An 18037-nucleotide genomic window follows, 5' to 3' on the forward strand; every position below is an offset into this window, starting at 1 on the left:
CCTTAGAGGTTTTAAGGCCCAGCTTGACAAAGCCCTGGCTGGGATGATTTAGTTGGGGTTGGTCCTGCTTTGAGCAGGGGGTTGGACTAGATGACCTCCTGAGGTCTCTTCCAACCCTAATCTTCTATGACTCTACAATACAGTCTGTAATTAACATGATCACATTTTTCCCACAGGACCCTGTTTCATTCAGTACACAGGATAGAGCACTGAGTAAACGAAGCAACTCTTTGTTAGTTCTTTGCATCATCTCCACCCTATTAACAGAAGTGCTTAGCATCTGTAGCTCCTGATGATATCTGTGAGTAGTGAATGCTCAGCACCTCTGAAAATCAGGCCCCACTTGTCTCATGCGTTTACCTAATCAGTAAGACACCTGAAATTAGTGGAAACTTTGGTGAATTTTGGCTTACATATCTCTATAAATATATGTACATATATTAATATGTTGAACAAGAAACAAAAGTAGCTCCATTCACCTTGTGGAAATTCCCTAAACTAGACAAGCCCATAGGGTCAATTTTGTGCTTTGCCCCACACTTCCTATGTGACCTTGGGCAAGTCACCTAATTTCTTTGAGCCTCAGTTCCTTGTCTGTAACATGGGAATATTGATACTTTTGTCTGTCTCGTCTATTTAGACTGCGAGCTCTTTGGAGCAAGGTCTGTCCTGTATTGTGTGAACGTACAGTCTCTACCACAATGGGTCCCCAGTTCTGGTTGGTGCCTCTGGGTGCTACTGTAACACAAATAATGATCAACAAGTTACCTTATTATTTGTTTGATCTGCAATAACAGGCTACTTTCCAGTGTAATGTTCAAAGAACTCATCAGATACTGATTGAACTCCTCAAAAAACATTTCATTCCCTTCTTCATACTTCCCATAGTTTTTAGAATATTCCTTCTGTATGCAGTGATTGGTCAAATGGCAGGTTTTGTCTTGGAAATTAGCACTATTGTATGGTTCTGAAGAGGTCCGCAGAACGCCTTCTCTGTAGAGGTAGATATTATATTGGTGATCCACTAGAACCCAGCTTCTGAAAATTAGAAGAACACTGAATAGGGTTTTTTGTTTTGTTTTTTAAGCCAGCATATGCATGTAATCAGATTTATTAACAACACTTCGCTCACCCCAATGCATTTTCTCTAATCTTTTTGAGTAAGAATTGACAGGCAATCAATAGAAAACGTTACCTAATATCAAACTTGCGATGGCCTGGCTCTAACAGCATAGGCTTTTCAAGGTATTTCTGAATCACATGCACTTGTCCTTGATCATCTATAAAGTTCAGAAGTTCAGTAGCCTCTGAAGAAATAAGAATTCCTTCACCTAACATGAAAAAAACAAAGGTAAAATACAGCAGGTTTCACAGATATGATCGATGGAAATTATTTTTTTTTAAAAGGATTTTGAAGTACACCAAAATATACGTAATGACATATGTTATTGGGTCTCTTATTGCAGCAGATTTGGCATTATGACCATGCTTGAGAATATGGAGGTAAGAACCTCTCTGGCTAATAAAGACATTCCTCTAGGTTCTCAGAGATGTCTAGGCGTCAAGACAAAGGAAGAGTTTCAGCTATAAGAGTTACAGTTGAAAATACACATTTAGATCTTGGGACATCTATGTACTTAAGAGTCCGGATTGTCTGTGTGGCTGAGTCTTGTCTAAAATTTGTGCTTTGTGGCTTCTACTGTTTTTCCTCAAGTTCTTTAACTACCACATAGAATTCTTCCAAGAGACCAATTAACAAACAAAAGATGTTTATCATGTACTTTTGGTGTGTTTCAGAGAACTTTTCTCAGATGCAATATACCATTCCAATTGACAGTAAAGACTAATTAAGACATTTCTATGGAGCAGAGAGATGGGAACTTCAACTCCACAACACACTTATCACTCCAATACACAAGACCTCCAATACACAAAAATCACAGGAACACATCATGATCATGTAGTTAGAAACGTCAGGCCTGTGACCTCCAGGCTTTTTGTGTTGAATCCAGTTAGAGATTTTTCAAATACTTCTAGCAATCATGTCACTACTTCCTGATGGCGATTATTCCATTGCCTGACTGGTCTCCCCTGCCCCCAATTATTTTCCTATCATCTAGCGGGCCTATCCTGCACACCTGAAACCTTTACTCAGATGTAGTCACACTGAGTGCAGGAGTGCTACATGCATGAGTTAGGTTATGTATGTAAATATCTGCAGGACAGGCCCCTCTCCGCCCCTGCTTTAAAACATTACTCCTCATTTTATGTAATCCTGTAACCCTAAAAATAAATCCTCTTTGGCTTTTTATAGATATTTAGGTCTTTTTCATCTTATCCAGTCTCCTCTTACAGGACATGCTCTCTAACACTTCAAATCATTTTGACAGTTACTTTTAGACGCTCTGCTGCTTGATCAATGTCATTTCTTGGAGCAAGTTGTGGTCTAAGACTGAACAAAGAGGAATCATCACCCTGTTCATCTCAGAAAAGACATCAGAGAGTAATATTTGTCTCCTCCCAACTCAGTCCACACACCCATGTTTAACGTGCCACGTCTCTTTCCATAGTGGGGCTGTAAAACTAGTTTTCTCCCATAGTCTGTTTCGGTTCAGTATTTGCCCCCAGTGAAGTACCATGAATCTGTCTAAGACAGTAAGAATACTGTCCCCTGCACTGTACCATCTGGGTGCGTATCACACATTAATGAATTTAACCTCCTAACACCTGTGAGGTAGACGATAATCTCCGTTTTACAGATGGGAAACTGAAGCAAGGAGGGAATATGTGGCTTGCCCAAGTCACATGCAGAGTCTATGGAATATCCGGGACTGAAACCCAGATCTTAGTCCCACTTGAGCGTTTTAACTAAGCAACTCTCTTTCCTCTTTTGGTTTATGTCTCATCTGAAAGATGGCACAGAAACAGCACAATGACACACCTTCCACCAGGTGACTTTGAATTTAAACATGAAGCAATTCAAGTTGCCCATATTTTCTATGTGGCTCCTCAATTTATTGAAGCTATTTCTTCTAGTAACGTTTTTGTTCCAGCTTCTTCTTCTGACAAACATAATTCTACAGTCACAGGAGTAACTTTATTCATTGCAGTCCCATTTAGTTCAATGTGAAAGTCATTGCTAAATTAGCAAGAGTGCAAAAAGAAATGGTTTTAAAAAAGGATAAGGCTAATATCTATATTTTCCCTGGTATGAAAGTCCCCCATTGAGAAAGTTCAAATCTATCTTCAAATTCCCTCCAATTTATGGTTGAAGTTGGCAATTATCCCTTCCCCCATATAATTTCAATACAAACGTCCACTTGCAGTGGCAGAGTATTGGAAACAGAACACAGTCTTTCCAGAATTTGGCATTACTGGGAAGCAACACTCACAGTTACAGTTGCCTAACACTCCCCAGAGAACCCCTGATTCTTGGTTGTTTTAAGCTTTGCTAAACTTTAACTCTTCCAGCTGAAATCTTCTCTGTTTTGTTCTCTGTCTCGCATTGAATTTTTGAAAAATCTGAGCGCAGGGCAGCCATTTCCAAGGAGGAGGCTAGGGGAAAACAGGTAGTTTTCCCACGGCTTACAAAAATTCCAGACTACTATTTTCAACAGCTCTAACAGCTCCATGATTTGGAGCAGAAGTCTGAGATTCAGTGGAGGGGGTAGGCTTGCAGTCAGGGAGGTTCCTTTTGCTTTCCCTGTGAAAATCCCCCCAGTTCTAGCTGAGTTATAAGCTTTTAAAGTCCCCATTAGCACATCCACGGTAGGATTTTTTCTATACTCGTTTCACCTATTTCCCAATTATACTGTGCAAATTCCCAGGCTCTGCCAAACTTCCTGTGTTTGCAAGCCTTCCTCTACCAAAAATACCCTTGCATCTGGGGAAAAGTATATTGGGCTCAAAGCCAGGAGACCATGAGTTCCAGACTCACCTCTTTCAGTGACTGATATTTACTTCTGTGCAATGCACAATGCTTACTATTGAGCCAGGCTGCATTATGCCTATGCCAGGAGGAAAAGAAATATAATTCCTCTCGTTTTACAGATACTCTGAAACCTGTGCAAACTCCGTTACTGTAACGGCCGTGTGAGTCTGTATTCGCAAAAAGAAAAGGTTAGTCTCTAAGGTGCCACAAGTACTCCAATTTATTTGAGCATAAGCTTTCGTGAGCTACAGCTCACTTCATCGGATGCATACTGTGGAAACTGCAGAAGACCTTTTTATATACACAGAGACCATGAAACAATACCTCCTCCCACCCCACTCTCCTGCTGGTAATAGCTTATTACTTTAGATAAGCTATTACCAGCAGGAGAGTGGGGTGGGAGGAGGTATTGTTTCATGGTCTCTGTGTATATAAAAAGGTCTTCTGCAGTTTCCACAGTATGCATCCGATGAAGTGGGCTGTAGCTCACGAAAGCTCATGCTCAAATAAATTGGTTAGTCTCTAAGGTGCCACAAGTACTCCTTTTCTTTTTGGAGTTTGCACAGGATCACTTCTAGCAGAACTGGGATTCCTTCAATATGGTAGATGAGAGTCTTACTTGCACTGCTTTTCAGAATGAATTTGCTGAATTTATGTGTTTGGTTAGGTTGTCTGAATCCCCTCCTCTAACCAACCAGACAACGCTCCTTACCCAGAGCCAGGAACAGAACCCAGGAATCCTGATCCACAGGATTCCATTGCTGTCTAGCAAATCGCTGTGCAGTTTACGTATGTTGTAAGCCTCTCAGGGCAAGGAATGACTTTTTGTTATATGTTTGTACATTAACTCACACAGCGGGGGTCCTGATTTATGACTGGGATCCTTAAACACTACAGCAATACAAATTATAAATAATCACCACCACCCACTAGTAGCAGTGTGGTATCACATCCCCACCTAGTGGCTGGTTCAAACAGAGTAACAGCCTACTACTGGTACCAGTTACTTTCTTAGCTCAAGGGGCAGAGATATGTGCTGAGGTTCTAGATTCAAACTTAGCCTTTGGAGAGAGTGGAGAGGAGCAATATGATTATACATAATGGAATTTTTTTTTTTCATTTTTCTTTTAAAAAGATCAAGGAAATTCCATGCAAAATAACCCCTATTAAAATAAGGGCGATGTTGCTAAGTCAAGCACTGAAAAGTTAGAAAATGCCAGATTTACGATTGCCTGTGTAATCTTAATTTGGTTCCCTGGTCCATATGCATTATGATAGTCTTTAATTACATGATCCCATGCTATTCCCCCCCCAGGACTCCTGCTCCACTGAGTGCACAGGATGGATGGTAAACAAGGCAGGTGGTTAGCTGAACTTGTCACCTGCATTGTAGCTGAACTAGGTGGGGATTAAGCAGGACAGAAGTAAGGCTCCTTGGGATCCCTTTAACTGTCCATATCCATTGTTCTTGAAAAAAAAATCCCAAATGTTTGCTCTAAATTTAGTATTTTCTGGTTTTGTTTGGGTTTTTAAAACAGCAATTTTCCTTTTAATAATAGGAGACTGAGGTTATTAAATTAGTTATTAAATACTACATTTCTTCTTCTTCTTAAATTATGTAATGTTAGGAGACTGGGTTTTCCTAAGCATTTAGAGGACTATGATCTCTGTGATAAACTTCCTTTTATTGTATAGAACAATTCTGGGAGAAGATATGAACCATTTTTGAAGATTATAAGAGTGCTCTGTATTCCGTTTTAATTTTCTGCTCTGGGTTCTGCTTCTGTGTGTCAAACACTTACAATTACATTTGTTGCAATAACTGACAAGATGGGGTCATGTCTGTAGCAGGAGACATTTATCATATTGAAGTAAAAAGCTTTATAATTTTCCCTGTCATAGCTACTCCCCGGATACAGGGGACGCTTTAGTTATTGCTTAAATCAGAGTTTTAAAATCAGCTAGTGAGACTACAGGAGTACTTTTTCCTACAAAGATTAGATGGGAAGAAACATGTCCTTTTATTTCATTTTGATGAAACCAAGCCTTCTCTTAGGTCACGTCTGAGGGATATGAATGACAGGCCATCTGTTCCCCTATCACTATGTCCTAAAGGACAATCTTCTGGAAGAATGCATCCACACTGATTTTCAGCGAGATGTTTTGATATACTTTGGAATTTCACTGTCCATTAAGAAGAATATATTTTACAGACACCTTGCGCTGGAATGTATACAGTTTTAAAGCTTCCTTGTAGCATTACTTGATAGCTTTTTTCCTAATACTGGATCAAAAATCCTTTGAGGTCTTGTACGTGACAAATTATGATTGTCCAGAGTAATTACTTGTCTTTATTAACAGTCAATCAATATGATTTTTATTTAAAGTACTGAGATTTTCCTCAGACTTGATTTTTGTGATGGGGATTTCTGCAAAACGAAGTGGCTGGCTATTGTGGGTGGCTGAAAGGCCTCTGGGCTGGACCCGGGCTGCCATGAGTTGGCATAACTGCATTGTTTGATGGTGTTACAGACTGACTGACATCAGCTGACAGTCCGGCCAGCTCTGTACCCGAGGTGAGCGGGTCCCGCAGGGAACCACAAGGGCTGAGATTTTTAGCTTCCCTCTAAACACAAGCCGTAGTGATTTTAAGGAGGGGGAGGACTTGGTTTCATGTCTCCTACTCCAGCACACACACGTCTGAGAGCGTCTGCGTCCCTCTTCTTTTCTCCTTCCCCTCCTGTACGTGATTTCAGTCTCTGTCCTCTCTCCTTTCCTTGTTTCTGTTCTTGCCTCCCTTTGGTCTGCGCTCCAGCATCCCTTATTGCCAGCCATGAGCACCCAGACATCACGAGCCGGTGGGGAGAGAGCTGCCTTCCAGTGTCTGAGCCTTGCAGGGAACTCCCTGTATGCTTGTTTCAGGTTCAAAGTTCAACCAGGAATACAGGTGCCTCCCCAGTGGCTGCTTGGAGCGCGACCCCTCTGCCCCATTATCCTCCCAAATCCTCTGGAATGGGAAGCTACCAGTCGATTCCTCTCCTTCCACCTTCCGTATCACTGGCCTGACAGACAGCAGTACAACAGACCCTATCACTATCCTGCCTCCCTTCTGGTTCCACTCACATTCTCCCCAGTCTCCTGTCCTCCACCTGCCCCTATGATCATCTGTCCTCTCTGTAACCCTTATTTTCCCCGCCACTCATATTTCCCTGCACCTCTCCTACTCCCCCGCACATTTCCACCCCCATCACTCTCCCCCTGTCCCCCACATTCCCTCATCGCCGCACCCCACATTGCACTGGCTTTGTTACAGAACACACCTCTTGTGCCTTGTCTCTTGCTGGGGTCTTCCCCACACAAAGAGCTCTGCCGGGGAGCAGTACTGGGCGTTTATGGCATCAGGGTTGATCATTGCTGGTCACTTATTCATCCCCCCAAATATCAGACAGAGTGTGAAGGTTTGTACTTTTAATCAGTGCTGACGGTTCCCTAGGAGCAGAGAGGAGACCATAAAATGCCCCAGCCAGTGCAGAGAACAGAGTTCTATGTGGTACTTATGTAAAGGCCTGCAGTGCGGAGCACACACTGCTATTAAACAGGCATATTGCAACCACGGCTAGACACGATGCAGGGAAAATAATCATCCTTCTATTTTTTTTAAATAACAAAAATCAAACAACAAGAACAGAAAAGAGTTGGAGCATCTCAGCAGGAAACAAACCTTTGGCACCAGCCGAGGATTTGGCTATCCACACGTTCCCCTCCCCATTCTCCTTCCTCTTGTTGTAGGAGGCCAGGAACACTTCCCTTTCATCCGTCCTGGAGTTGTTTATAAGATGGCGAATTCCATTCTGCGCTGGAGCCACTGGAGTCTTTAGGTTAGTTGGATAAATCATATATGATTCTGGGAACCATGTGCAAGATTCTGATAACTCAGGGCTCGTCTTGATTAGCCTAGTTGGAGAAGATAAACCAGCCCATTAGCCTTGCTAATCCTAGAACATGCCAGCTCCCAAAATAATTTATACTTATTAAATGCAGGTTATCATTAACATGAGCCTTTCTCCTGCTAGTGAATATGGTTAATGCATATTCAACAATAATAATACTGTACTGTATATATTTCTATTAACTTGCTGAAAACAGTCTTCTCTTTAAAGCTGCTAGAGGAAAAAAACAGTAGGACAAAATATTTTTTAAAAACCAGCAAATATTGTAATACTATAAGACTGAGATTTGGGTAAATTCCTCTCTCCCCTAAAGATGTTTTTGAGCACTCACCTTTCTAAATAAACGTTGATCAAATAATTGATCTAGATCTTTCTATTTTGTCTTTAATATTTTTGCCTTTTATCATGAACTGGAGCCAAATATTCTGAAATGATCAATAAACAAATGGTTCCACATAGCTAGATATTGCACAGCATCCACACAAAGCTTTCTGAGAAACCAGCGAAGACTTTTCATTGGGAATCCTGTGTGCTAACACAGAAGCCCCTGCAAAAGTTGCTGTGTGGTGGAACTTGATTGGGAAAGATGAGGGGAACAGAATGGTGAACTAGGCTATTCAGAAACCTAATTGTCTCCAAATGGGAGCTATGTATCCAAGCCAAACCCACTGATATTAAAGGGAAATTTCCCATTGACTTCAGTGGGCTTTGGATCAGGTCCTTTGTCAAAATGGCTTTATTCAGAGTCTCAGGGGATTTTTAAGCAATTAGTAGTGTTGGTGACCCCCGGGATTAAGAGGGAAAGGCAGCTACAGCTTTAGAAAAGACAGGCACTGACCCCAAAGTACAAGCTACATAGAAATAATTTTGTGAATCTCAATGAATGGTCTTAAGTAATCTGCTCTCTGGCACTGGGTGATTGTTTACATCATATCTACATAGAAGGGCCTGGGATTTCTAGAAGGGATTTTTTAAGGAACGTAAGCCATGCAGGCCCAAGGTGCACCATTGTATACAAATGACTACGATGGGCGGGCTACAGAATGATACTATACATTACGTAAGTTAATGTAGGCCCTGCAGCCTGTCTCTTGTTGTATGACAGTGATGTCTTAAAACAGTTTGACCAGACCAGCAGCTTTGAAATGAACACGCTCTAACAGAAGCAGAGTTCAGTCCCAAGTCATATTTTAATAAACCAACTCAATATTCCATCTCTTTAACAAATAGAAGTACATGCACCACTCCTTGCAGGAGACATTGGCATTGCTGATTATTATGAAACTCCATCTCTGAGTCATCTCTTGTGAAAGAGATGTCTCCTGGCATTCACTTGACCAAAGGATCTGGTTAGCTAGAAGCACATTAGTACTGCAAGTCTCTATAAAAATGAACAACAGAAATAGCAAAGTGGAACCAAGCTTTAAAAATATATCTACCAGGAGAAACAGAATGTTGTAGTGGTTGTTTCTTTAGGTCCACATTTTAGGAAACAACAACATCTGCTGCTCTTGCATTCCCAACTTGACATGCAGCACCATTTGCAAGCGCAAACAACAGAATTACACATACAAATGCTGCTTGCCCATGAAAATCAGGTCCAGTATCTAGAAACTGAAATGCTATTTGGGCACACAAATGACTGTGAAGAAAAAAAGCAGATGCAGCTTCTGAAGATTGCTGAAGGGCCCCTGAACAGAAGGCCTTTAAAGGCAAATTTTGGTGCTTTTTCTCAAGCATCATACAAAACACACTTAATATTTAGTTGCATTAGAAAAAAACATTTCTTCAAACACACTAAAAGGTTTCAATGGAATCCTTACTTCACTAACGAAGCTTTGCGACAAAGCTTGTCGGCTCCCCTGTAGTAATTTACCAGCTGCACAAGTCCAGGTTCATGACCTACAAGAGGAAAGGGAGAGTTAAGAAACAAAAAAGGGGGGGGGGGGGGAGGGGACAGATTGCTAAAGAATCCTAGGAAAAAAAGAGAAAAATTAGACTTCTCTGTTATACAGTCAACTGCATGATGCTGATATTGGGCCCAGGTTGCATCCTGAAGAGCACCTTTCTTAGGCTTGACCATTCTAAGTTAGGTTTTACTATTTGTGGTGGTAAGTCATATATGCCTTATATACTTCCATATTCTAGTGCTGGTTGTCACTCGTACATACTTGGTATTCCACAAATAGGCCTATTACTCAAATATCTGCAACGAACCAAATCTCCCCCCAATGTGACCCCACCTTGTTCTTACAACAGAGAGTAGCGATGTGCTATTTGCTTAGAATACCTAAAAATCCTTAGTCCCCTGAGGTTCACCAGCTAGACAAGTGTCTGTAAGCATTATCCACCTCCCTCCTGGCCACAGATGGTGGGGGACATTGTTTGAGCATTTGGACTCAAGAAATAATGCAGCAACTCTACCTTGTGTGTCTTGACAATTAAAATCAAATGTCAAATGATTACTTCTAAGAAATGTGCAGAATCTTTCATTTATTGGCTAGGCAACCTTGTTTTATCTGTCTTGGCCAGAAGTAAAGGGGTGATGAACAATGACAAGGGTCGAAGGCAGATTCAGTGTCAAACGGTCACCAAATGGCTACACATTATTAATCCATCATGTTTATTAGGGCAGTGCCTATGGACCAACCAAGGACAGGGCCTCATTGTGAGAGACACCGTACAAACACAGGGTAGCCAACAGTCTGTCCTGAACAGTTTACAATCTACCATCTAAGAATCTAATCACCCACCCCAGCTTCTAAACTTAGAATCATAGAATATCAGGGTTGGAAGGGACCTCAGGAGGTCATCTAGTCCAACCCCCTGCTCAAAGCAGGACCAATCCCCAATTAAATCATCCCAGCCAGGGCTTTGTCAAGCCTGACCTTAAAAAACTTCTAAGGAAGGAGATTCTACCACCTCCTTAGGTAACGCATTCCACTGTTTCACCACCCTCCTAGTGAAAAAGTTTTTCCTAATATCCAACCTAAACCTCCCCCACTGCAACTTGAGACCATTACTCCTTGTCCTGTCCTCTTCTACCACTGAGAATAGTCTAGAACCATCCTCTTTGGAACCACCTCTCAGGTAGTTGAAAGCAGCTATCAAATCCCCCCTCATTCTTCTCTTCTGCAGACTAAACAATCCCAGTTCCCTCAGCCTCTCCTCATAAGTCAGTGTTCCAGACCCCTAATCATTTTTGTTGCCCTTCGCTGGACTCTCTCCAATTTATCCACATCCTTCTTGTAGTGTGGGGCCCAAAACTGGACACAGTACTCCAGATGAGGCCTCACCAATGTCGAATAGAGGGGAACGATCACGTCCCTCGATCTGCTCGCTATGCCCCTACTTATACATCCCAAAATGCCATTGGCCTTCTTGGCAACAAGGGCACACTGCTGACTCATATCCAGCTTCTCGTCCACTGTAACCCCTAGGTCCTTTTCCGCAGAACTGCTGCCTAGCCATTCGGTCCCTAGTCTGTAGCTGTGCATTGGGTTCTTCCGTCCCCTCTTCCAGCCAAAAGTCTCTCTCAGGTGGCTGAACCCATCCTCAAAAGCCCACAGATGCCCCTGACTCCTCTCCCGGCACGAGAGTCAGCCTGAGAGCTCAGGACAAAGCTGAAATATTGAAAATGCCCAGATTCAGTGGAAGCGTGCCCTTTCCCCATTGCTGCCCTGTCATCATGACTCAAGGGTGCCCTACCCACAGCGGATACAGCTGAAGAGAGGCTCCCTGCACTGAAGACCGCTCTCTGTTGGCACCTTTTCTATCTGATTCAGAAAAAGAAGAATCTGCTGCACACAGAAGGGGCAAGGGATGGATTTTGGGTGGCCAGACAGACAGCAGGTCACCCACTGGCAGTGGCCTGCTCCGCATGAGCTCCCTATGACAGGGCGCAGGGGCTGGGAGCAGAAGCACAGGATCGGTTGTTACACAGACACTTCCATCTTCCTCCAACCCAACTGTGTGGGGAAGGGGCTGTTACTTCAGGGCTAGTAGCCATTGGACTGGAACAGAATCCAAACTGGCTCCGGGGGCAGGGCGCAGATTCCACCCACATAGCACACCCGACCAGACTGGGCTAAGGGTTTGCCCCTAAGTTGCTCCACAAATTAGAGACTGTCCTGAACAGAAATGGCACCCAAACCAGCTGGATGGACGAGGAGAGATTGGGAAGGGGCAGGGGTGGGCAGGTAATTCAATAAAAACCATGAGGCACACTCCAGCTGGATATGCTTTAAAAGGAAGAGTATAAGACGCACGTTAGTTCCATGCACGGGAACTAGACAAACTCACACAGCACTCGCAAAATAAGAAAGGGAAATACTGGTTTACTGGTTACTCTAATTCCATAGTTTTCAACCTTTTTTCATTTGCTGGACCCTGAAAAACTTCCAATGGAGGTGCAGATCCCTTTGGAAATATTAGAGACTGTCTGCGGACCCCCAGGGGTCTGCAGGCCACAGGTCACACTCTAGTTGTTCTAATGGCCATCCGAAAAACCAATGAGTGACTGACATACATGAGTAGCTTTTTAATCTTTACTAACTGGTTGCCCTGAAGCAAAAAATAATAGAAAAGGAAAAGTGAATGCCAGGGATATTGGCTCTGTTGGATGGTCATTCAATAGGAGCTACTGTTGGAAGAACTGGATATTATGTTCTAATCTTATTACTGTATTTTCTTGAAAAGAAAGAGGACTCCATTATGCACATTTTATTGTGTTACTACTAGAAGAGGTTATTCTAGTATTCTTTTTTGCCACTGTATTTATACATACACACTTTAAGATCCTTCAGTTAAAAGAACAGATACAGGCAAAAAAGTGGTGGGGGAAAGAGGAAAATACACAGCAACATGCTGGCGGGAATGTCATGGCAAGGGGAACTAGTCCTACGGGTAGGGAACAGACGCAGGAGCTATTTCAGGAACATAGCCCCACATTCTTATTACAGGATTAGGGAGCTGTCACGATTTACTGAAATGAAAGAGAGATTCCAGTGCAGAATAATCCTCCTGACGGCAGCCAGGAAACACATTTCATTGCAATGGGACAGATCCTTCTCACCAAGCACATGCAGATCTCTCAACTTCTGTGTGCTGCTCTCCCCAGTAGAAGGCTCTCCGCAGGATCAGCAATGACACCGCAATCTGTTCTCATCGTTCTTCAACCTCTCCAGGGATCCCGTACAACAGTGAATGCAGCCTAGGTCTGCCATAATTTCCCTCCCTCTCCCCTGTAGTTTTAAGGCCAGAAGGGATCTCTGAGATCATCCAGTCTGACCTCCTGCTTAACACAGGCCAGAGAATTTCACCCGCTGATTCCTGCATCCAGCTCAATGACTTGTGGTGGAGCTAGAGCATATTTGTAGACAGGCCAATCTTAATTTCAAGACTCCAGATAACTGAAAATCTACCACTTGCCTTGGTAAATTGTACCATCATTTACTAATATGTCCCTCTGATTCTGGCTAGTTTCAGCCTTTGCCTGCTATATTAAAGAGCCCTCTACTATCAGATACCTTCACTCCATGTAGGTAATGATTATTTTTCAGTGGAACACTCCCTCTGTGCTACGGAATGACCCCCTTCAAGAGGGGAAGGAAGTTCTAGGGGCAGTAGCATGGGTCCCTGGCAGAAATGCAAGGCTGTAAGAGAGGGTAGGGAGGCCTTGAGCTGGTGCAGATGCAAAGGACCTCCATGCAGATGGCCCTGTTATCTTCAGAAGATCCCCTGGGATCTAGAGAGGGAGAGGTGATGAACCCTAGTCTACAGGAAATCTGTAAGAAGCTTGTGGAGTTTGCTCCCCCCCTAGTTTTCCGGGGGGAGGGGGACAGAGAATGGGAGTGGTGGCACAGGGACAAAGACAGGTCTGCCCATATGACTGCAAAACAAATAGCTCCTATAGAAATGTGGCTGGCAAAAAATAAAAGAATGACCTACTGCGAGCACTGCATTAACAACTGAACTCTCAGAGGAAAAACACAGCAAGTAAGACAAACTGGTTAAAAATAAACCATCCACCCCGTGAGTTTCGTAGTAGCCTACACACTGCCTCAGTTTTGCTGTATTCTCCTAGCTCATAATTCTATTGCTATGCAATCAAAGGTGACTTCAACAATTTTGGCAATTTCAACATTTCTTCAAATTTGTAAAAATCCCCCTCCCCCTTCTGTATCTAAAATTGTCATTTTGGGGGGCTTGTGCTGGTGGATACATATTAGTGAAACATAGTAATATGTCCTATCAAGTGTATGACTCCCAATATCAAACACCACAAATCAGTCTCCATTTCTTTTTTAAATGGGACACCATCAGGTTACAGATTCTAGTTTGGTAAAACATATTTTTTAACTTGTATTACCAATAATTCTGTAGATCATCCCAGCACAATTCTAATTGCCACAACAGCTCAAGGGGAGTTTAGACTGCAGTTGGCCAGTAACTATAATTAGCTGTGACCTTGCCACAAGCCCTCATGGTAAAGGGTGGGTGCATACATTTTGTACCCAGGTTGGTAAATCTCCTATGAGAATTTTGTCAATGGCGTTAAAGCTTATCTATTTGCACCTAGTGTAGATGTGCTGCACCAGCTTACAGAGTAACAGCGCAGCTTACCACAGTTTGGGTCACCACTAAGGATGCGTTAAATAAAATCAAACAACAATCCGCTTTCAATAAACAAAAAAAAATAAACCTCCCAGTGGGTGAGAGCTTGAGGGAGTGAGGAGCAGCCCTCCCACAGGCTCCACCACCTCCCTCCCTTAGCATGTCCATTTCTAGACCTGCAGAGCAAAACTACATGGACTGGGGGCCAAGGGGCAGCCTGTCACAGAGCTATTATGTCCCCAGGCCAATTTCCATGATGTTTATTTTCCTGCCTCACACATTAATGGATGGAGTACATGAGCCTGGGCACTAAACAAAGCAAGCACAGATCTGTCGCCCGCTCAAGAAAAAGTTATGGAAAGTTTTCCACAGGAGCACCGCTGAGTTCCACATCAGCCAGCCGATAGACTCTGAAAGGCCAGTTCTGAGTGAGAAGTGTTTAAGGGCCTTTATTTCTTTGGTTCACACCAAAGTGAGAAGTTTGATTCTTTTCATTTCCCCAATGCTTACACAACCCTGTTTTAGCTGTCTTCACTGAGTCAATCCCTTAGTTCTCTTTGATCCCAGGCAGGGTTTTCTGCAGAGTGTTACAGCATTCTTCTAGTGCTGTTAGCAAACACAAAGGGCAGCCCTGGATGAACCAGACCTTCTGAGAGCAAGATACTTGTATCTGAATACATCCTGGCTGGCTTAATTCAATTCTGACCATCTCCTGAAAAGAAGCAGACAACCGTGCCAAATTCCACATAGAAGTTTTACAATGAGTCATCTCTCTGTTCATTGGGCTAATTTCAAAATAAATTCATGCAAAATCATAAATTAACTCAAATAGCAATAATAAAGGGACAAACTTTCATATAACAATCTGCCCAAATCTAACGTATAAGAGGATCTAAAAACGGATCAAACCACACCTTAGTACCACTCAGAGAATTTCCCAGTGTCCCCCTTTACAAATGACTCATCTTTTTTACATTAGGATATATATATAAAATAAATCCTCAACAAAATACACTGCAGATCCCATTTTGATACCACTGTACTATTATTAAATTACTTTTCTCCCACAACTAAACAGAACTAATTTTCTCCTGTGAGAAAACTTGTGATCATATGGGGAGTTGAATGATAAACTGTGGGCATAGGTTTGTCATAACAAGCAGAGAGAGTTACATGTTATGTTAAATTTCCCTCCCCTTGAGCCATGTTTGAGTCAATCCTGATCCCAGCCCCACTGTCAAGATTTCAGAAAAGGGTGAGGAAGTTCTCACCAAACAATACCAACCATGGAAATTCAAAAAGGTGAAAAACACCTCAAGATAAAGAAATGTTAGCTATTTCTTTAAGGGTCAGAGGGCTTCCTGGAGAAGGGAACATTTGGGGATTAAAGATAAAAGCAGAGTGAGGGTCTCTACCCTTTCACACTTTGGAGGCTGGGGCAAGGGGCCCCCTGAAATCATTTAAGAAAGGGGGGTTACATTTTGTAAGAGCCAGTTGGCCTTGCTTCCATATCAGACTAGGTAATATTTCAAATAGCAATTTTAATTTAAAATACTGGTTGAATTTAAAATACTCGTCTCCAGCTGAAAATTGCAGCTATCTCATAATATAGCATCATGTTGCTGAGGTCTCCGATTCGAAGCATTCCTTTGTTCCTGTTTTCTAATATAAGGTACTGCTATAAGCAGACAGCAGTTCTAAAATTCCTCTAAGATTCCACAGTATAATGGAACAGAACTGTAAAAACTAAAATCTTTAATGCAACATAGATGTGACCAAAAACGTTAATACAGCCCCAAATGACTAATTTCTACAATTGGGTAAGTTAACCTTTAGATCATAAAAATGCTATATTTTAACGAAGGCTAACTTTAAAAATAAGAGCCATCACCATAATCTCTCTTCAGCTATGCTGTTGTACTTCCCGAAGGCGACCCCCCTGCTCCTGCTGCCATGCCCATGGCCAAGTCCCTCCCCTGTTGCAGCAGACAACACCCAAAGCTACACTCTGCAGCACACGCTAGTCACATATTAGTTTACATTTCCCAGTATGCAAAAGCACATAAACGTCCATCCCCACAAACATCAGAGAACATCCCGTAATGGAAACAAATTACTTCGCACTAGTGATTAGGCAATAAAAAGCACAGGTTCTGGCCCACTCCACACACACAGGCATTAGCATGTTGCATTGAAGGCTGGCCGATAAAAACCAGCTGTCTCGTTGGGTTGTTTATTGGCCTTGTCCTGCCAGTGCTGCTTTTCCTCTTACCCAGTCTCCCGAAGGGCAGTCTGTTCCTCTCCCCCAGCATCAGGTTAAATCTGGGGTTGTCTCTTTTCAGCCTCTTCCACTGGCCGGTGGAGAGGAGTATTTTGGACACTTCAGCATAGATGCTGCTGTTTTCATCTCGTGCCACAAAGGTGTACATCGTCCCACGCAACACGAGCCGCCCCCAGCCCGAGCCGGGAGGCAGCGCGGTCTGCAGCGAACTAAAACGGGTCCCCTCGACCCCGGCCACCCCCCAAGCCGCAGGACTCAGAGGAGGACACCGGCGCCGCAAGGCATTCCTCTCGGCCAGACGCCGCCAGGCTCAGGGTTACAATCCGCTCGGGAAGAGCAAAATGTGGATCCGCGGGCAAGCCCATAGGGGAGCGCGGGCCTGCCCCAGCCGCCGGCGAGCTCCCTTGTGCGGCGGCGGACGCGGGCCAGCCGCCGCCGGGCAGAGCCTGGGCGCTCCCCGAACCGCCAGCGCCGCCTCCCCGGTCCCCGGGATCAGGCAGAGCCAGGCCCGCCCCGGGACCTCCCCGGCCTCCGCCTGCCCCCGCCCGGCTCACGGGCACGGGAGCGGCACGGGAGCAGCGAGCCCGGCCATGCCCCTGGCGAGCTCCGCCCCCGCGCTTGGCGCCGCAGCTCGCGGGCCCGGGGGCGGGCCGGAGCCCCGAGGGGCGAGCTTCGGGGGGGCCAGCGCCCAGCCCGGGGCCGCGCTGCGAGTCAGAGCCGGCCGCAGGCCGCGCTCCCCGGGGGGGGGACGCCCCCGCCGGCCCCCAGGCCCCGCTCCGGCGCGGGGCCGCGGCCGGGGGGGGGGGAGGGCGCTGAGGGGCGGGGGTGTGAAGTGGGGATGGTGACGCCCGCAGACTCTGGCTGTGCTCGGCGCTGCACAAGGTGCCCGGTGGGGGGGGGGGCGCTGCCACTCAGCTGCCGGCCGGGCCCAGTTGGCGGGGCACGTCGGCAGCGCGCGCGCGCGCGCTGGGGGGGGGGGTGTCGCTGCGGCGCGTGACCCGACCGGCCCCGCGCGCGCGCTGCGGCCGCGAGCCGGGCCTCCGGATGCGGAAGGGTTTCCTACAGGCCGCGCGGCCGGAAGTGACGCTTGTGGGTGGGGAGCCGCCAGTGCCCTCGCCCGCCCCTGGCCAGGAGACGCCTCGGGGCTCGGGTCCGACCCCTCCGGCCTTTCGGTCCTGCCCGTCCTGGGAGTGCTCAGTTCCCGCTGTGATCGCCCCGCACCGAGACTGGCGCCTGCTGTTCCTCCCACACAGCGAGCTC

General features: G+C 44.9%; 1 protein-coding gene across 1 annotated transcript in view; it reads right to left on the minus strand.

Annotated features, from left to right (window-relative positions):
- Positions 1 to 17196, minus strand: part of TTL (tubulin tyrosine ligase) — a 31594-nt gene extending 14398 nt beyond the window's left edge. The window contains exons 1-5 of the mRNA XM_074949812.1: positions 16769 to 17196; positions 9705 to 9783; positions 7653 to 7885; positions 1196 to 1331; positions 769 to 1038 (exon numbers count right to left, since the gene is read on the minus strand). Coding sequence (XP_074805913.1) covers positions 769 to 1038; positions 1196 to 1331; positions 7653 to 7885; positions 9705 to 9783; positions 16769 to 16925 — 875 coding nt within the window. The 5' untranslated portion in view covers positions 16926 to 17196. The remainder of the gene's footprint in view (positions 1 to 768; positions 1039 to 1195; positions 1332 to 7652; positions 7886 to 9704; positions 9784 to 16768) is intronic.
- Between the last annotated feature and the right edge of the window lie 841 nt (positions 17197 to 18037).

Source organism: Natator depressus, chromosome 3, assembly GCF_965152275.1.
Source record: "Natator depressus isolate rNatDep1 chromosome 3, rNatDep2.hap1, whole genome shotgun sequence".
Classification (NCBI taxonomy): Eukaryota; Metazoa; Chordata; order Testudines; family Cheloniidae; genus Natator; species Natator depressus.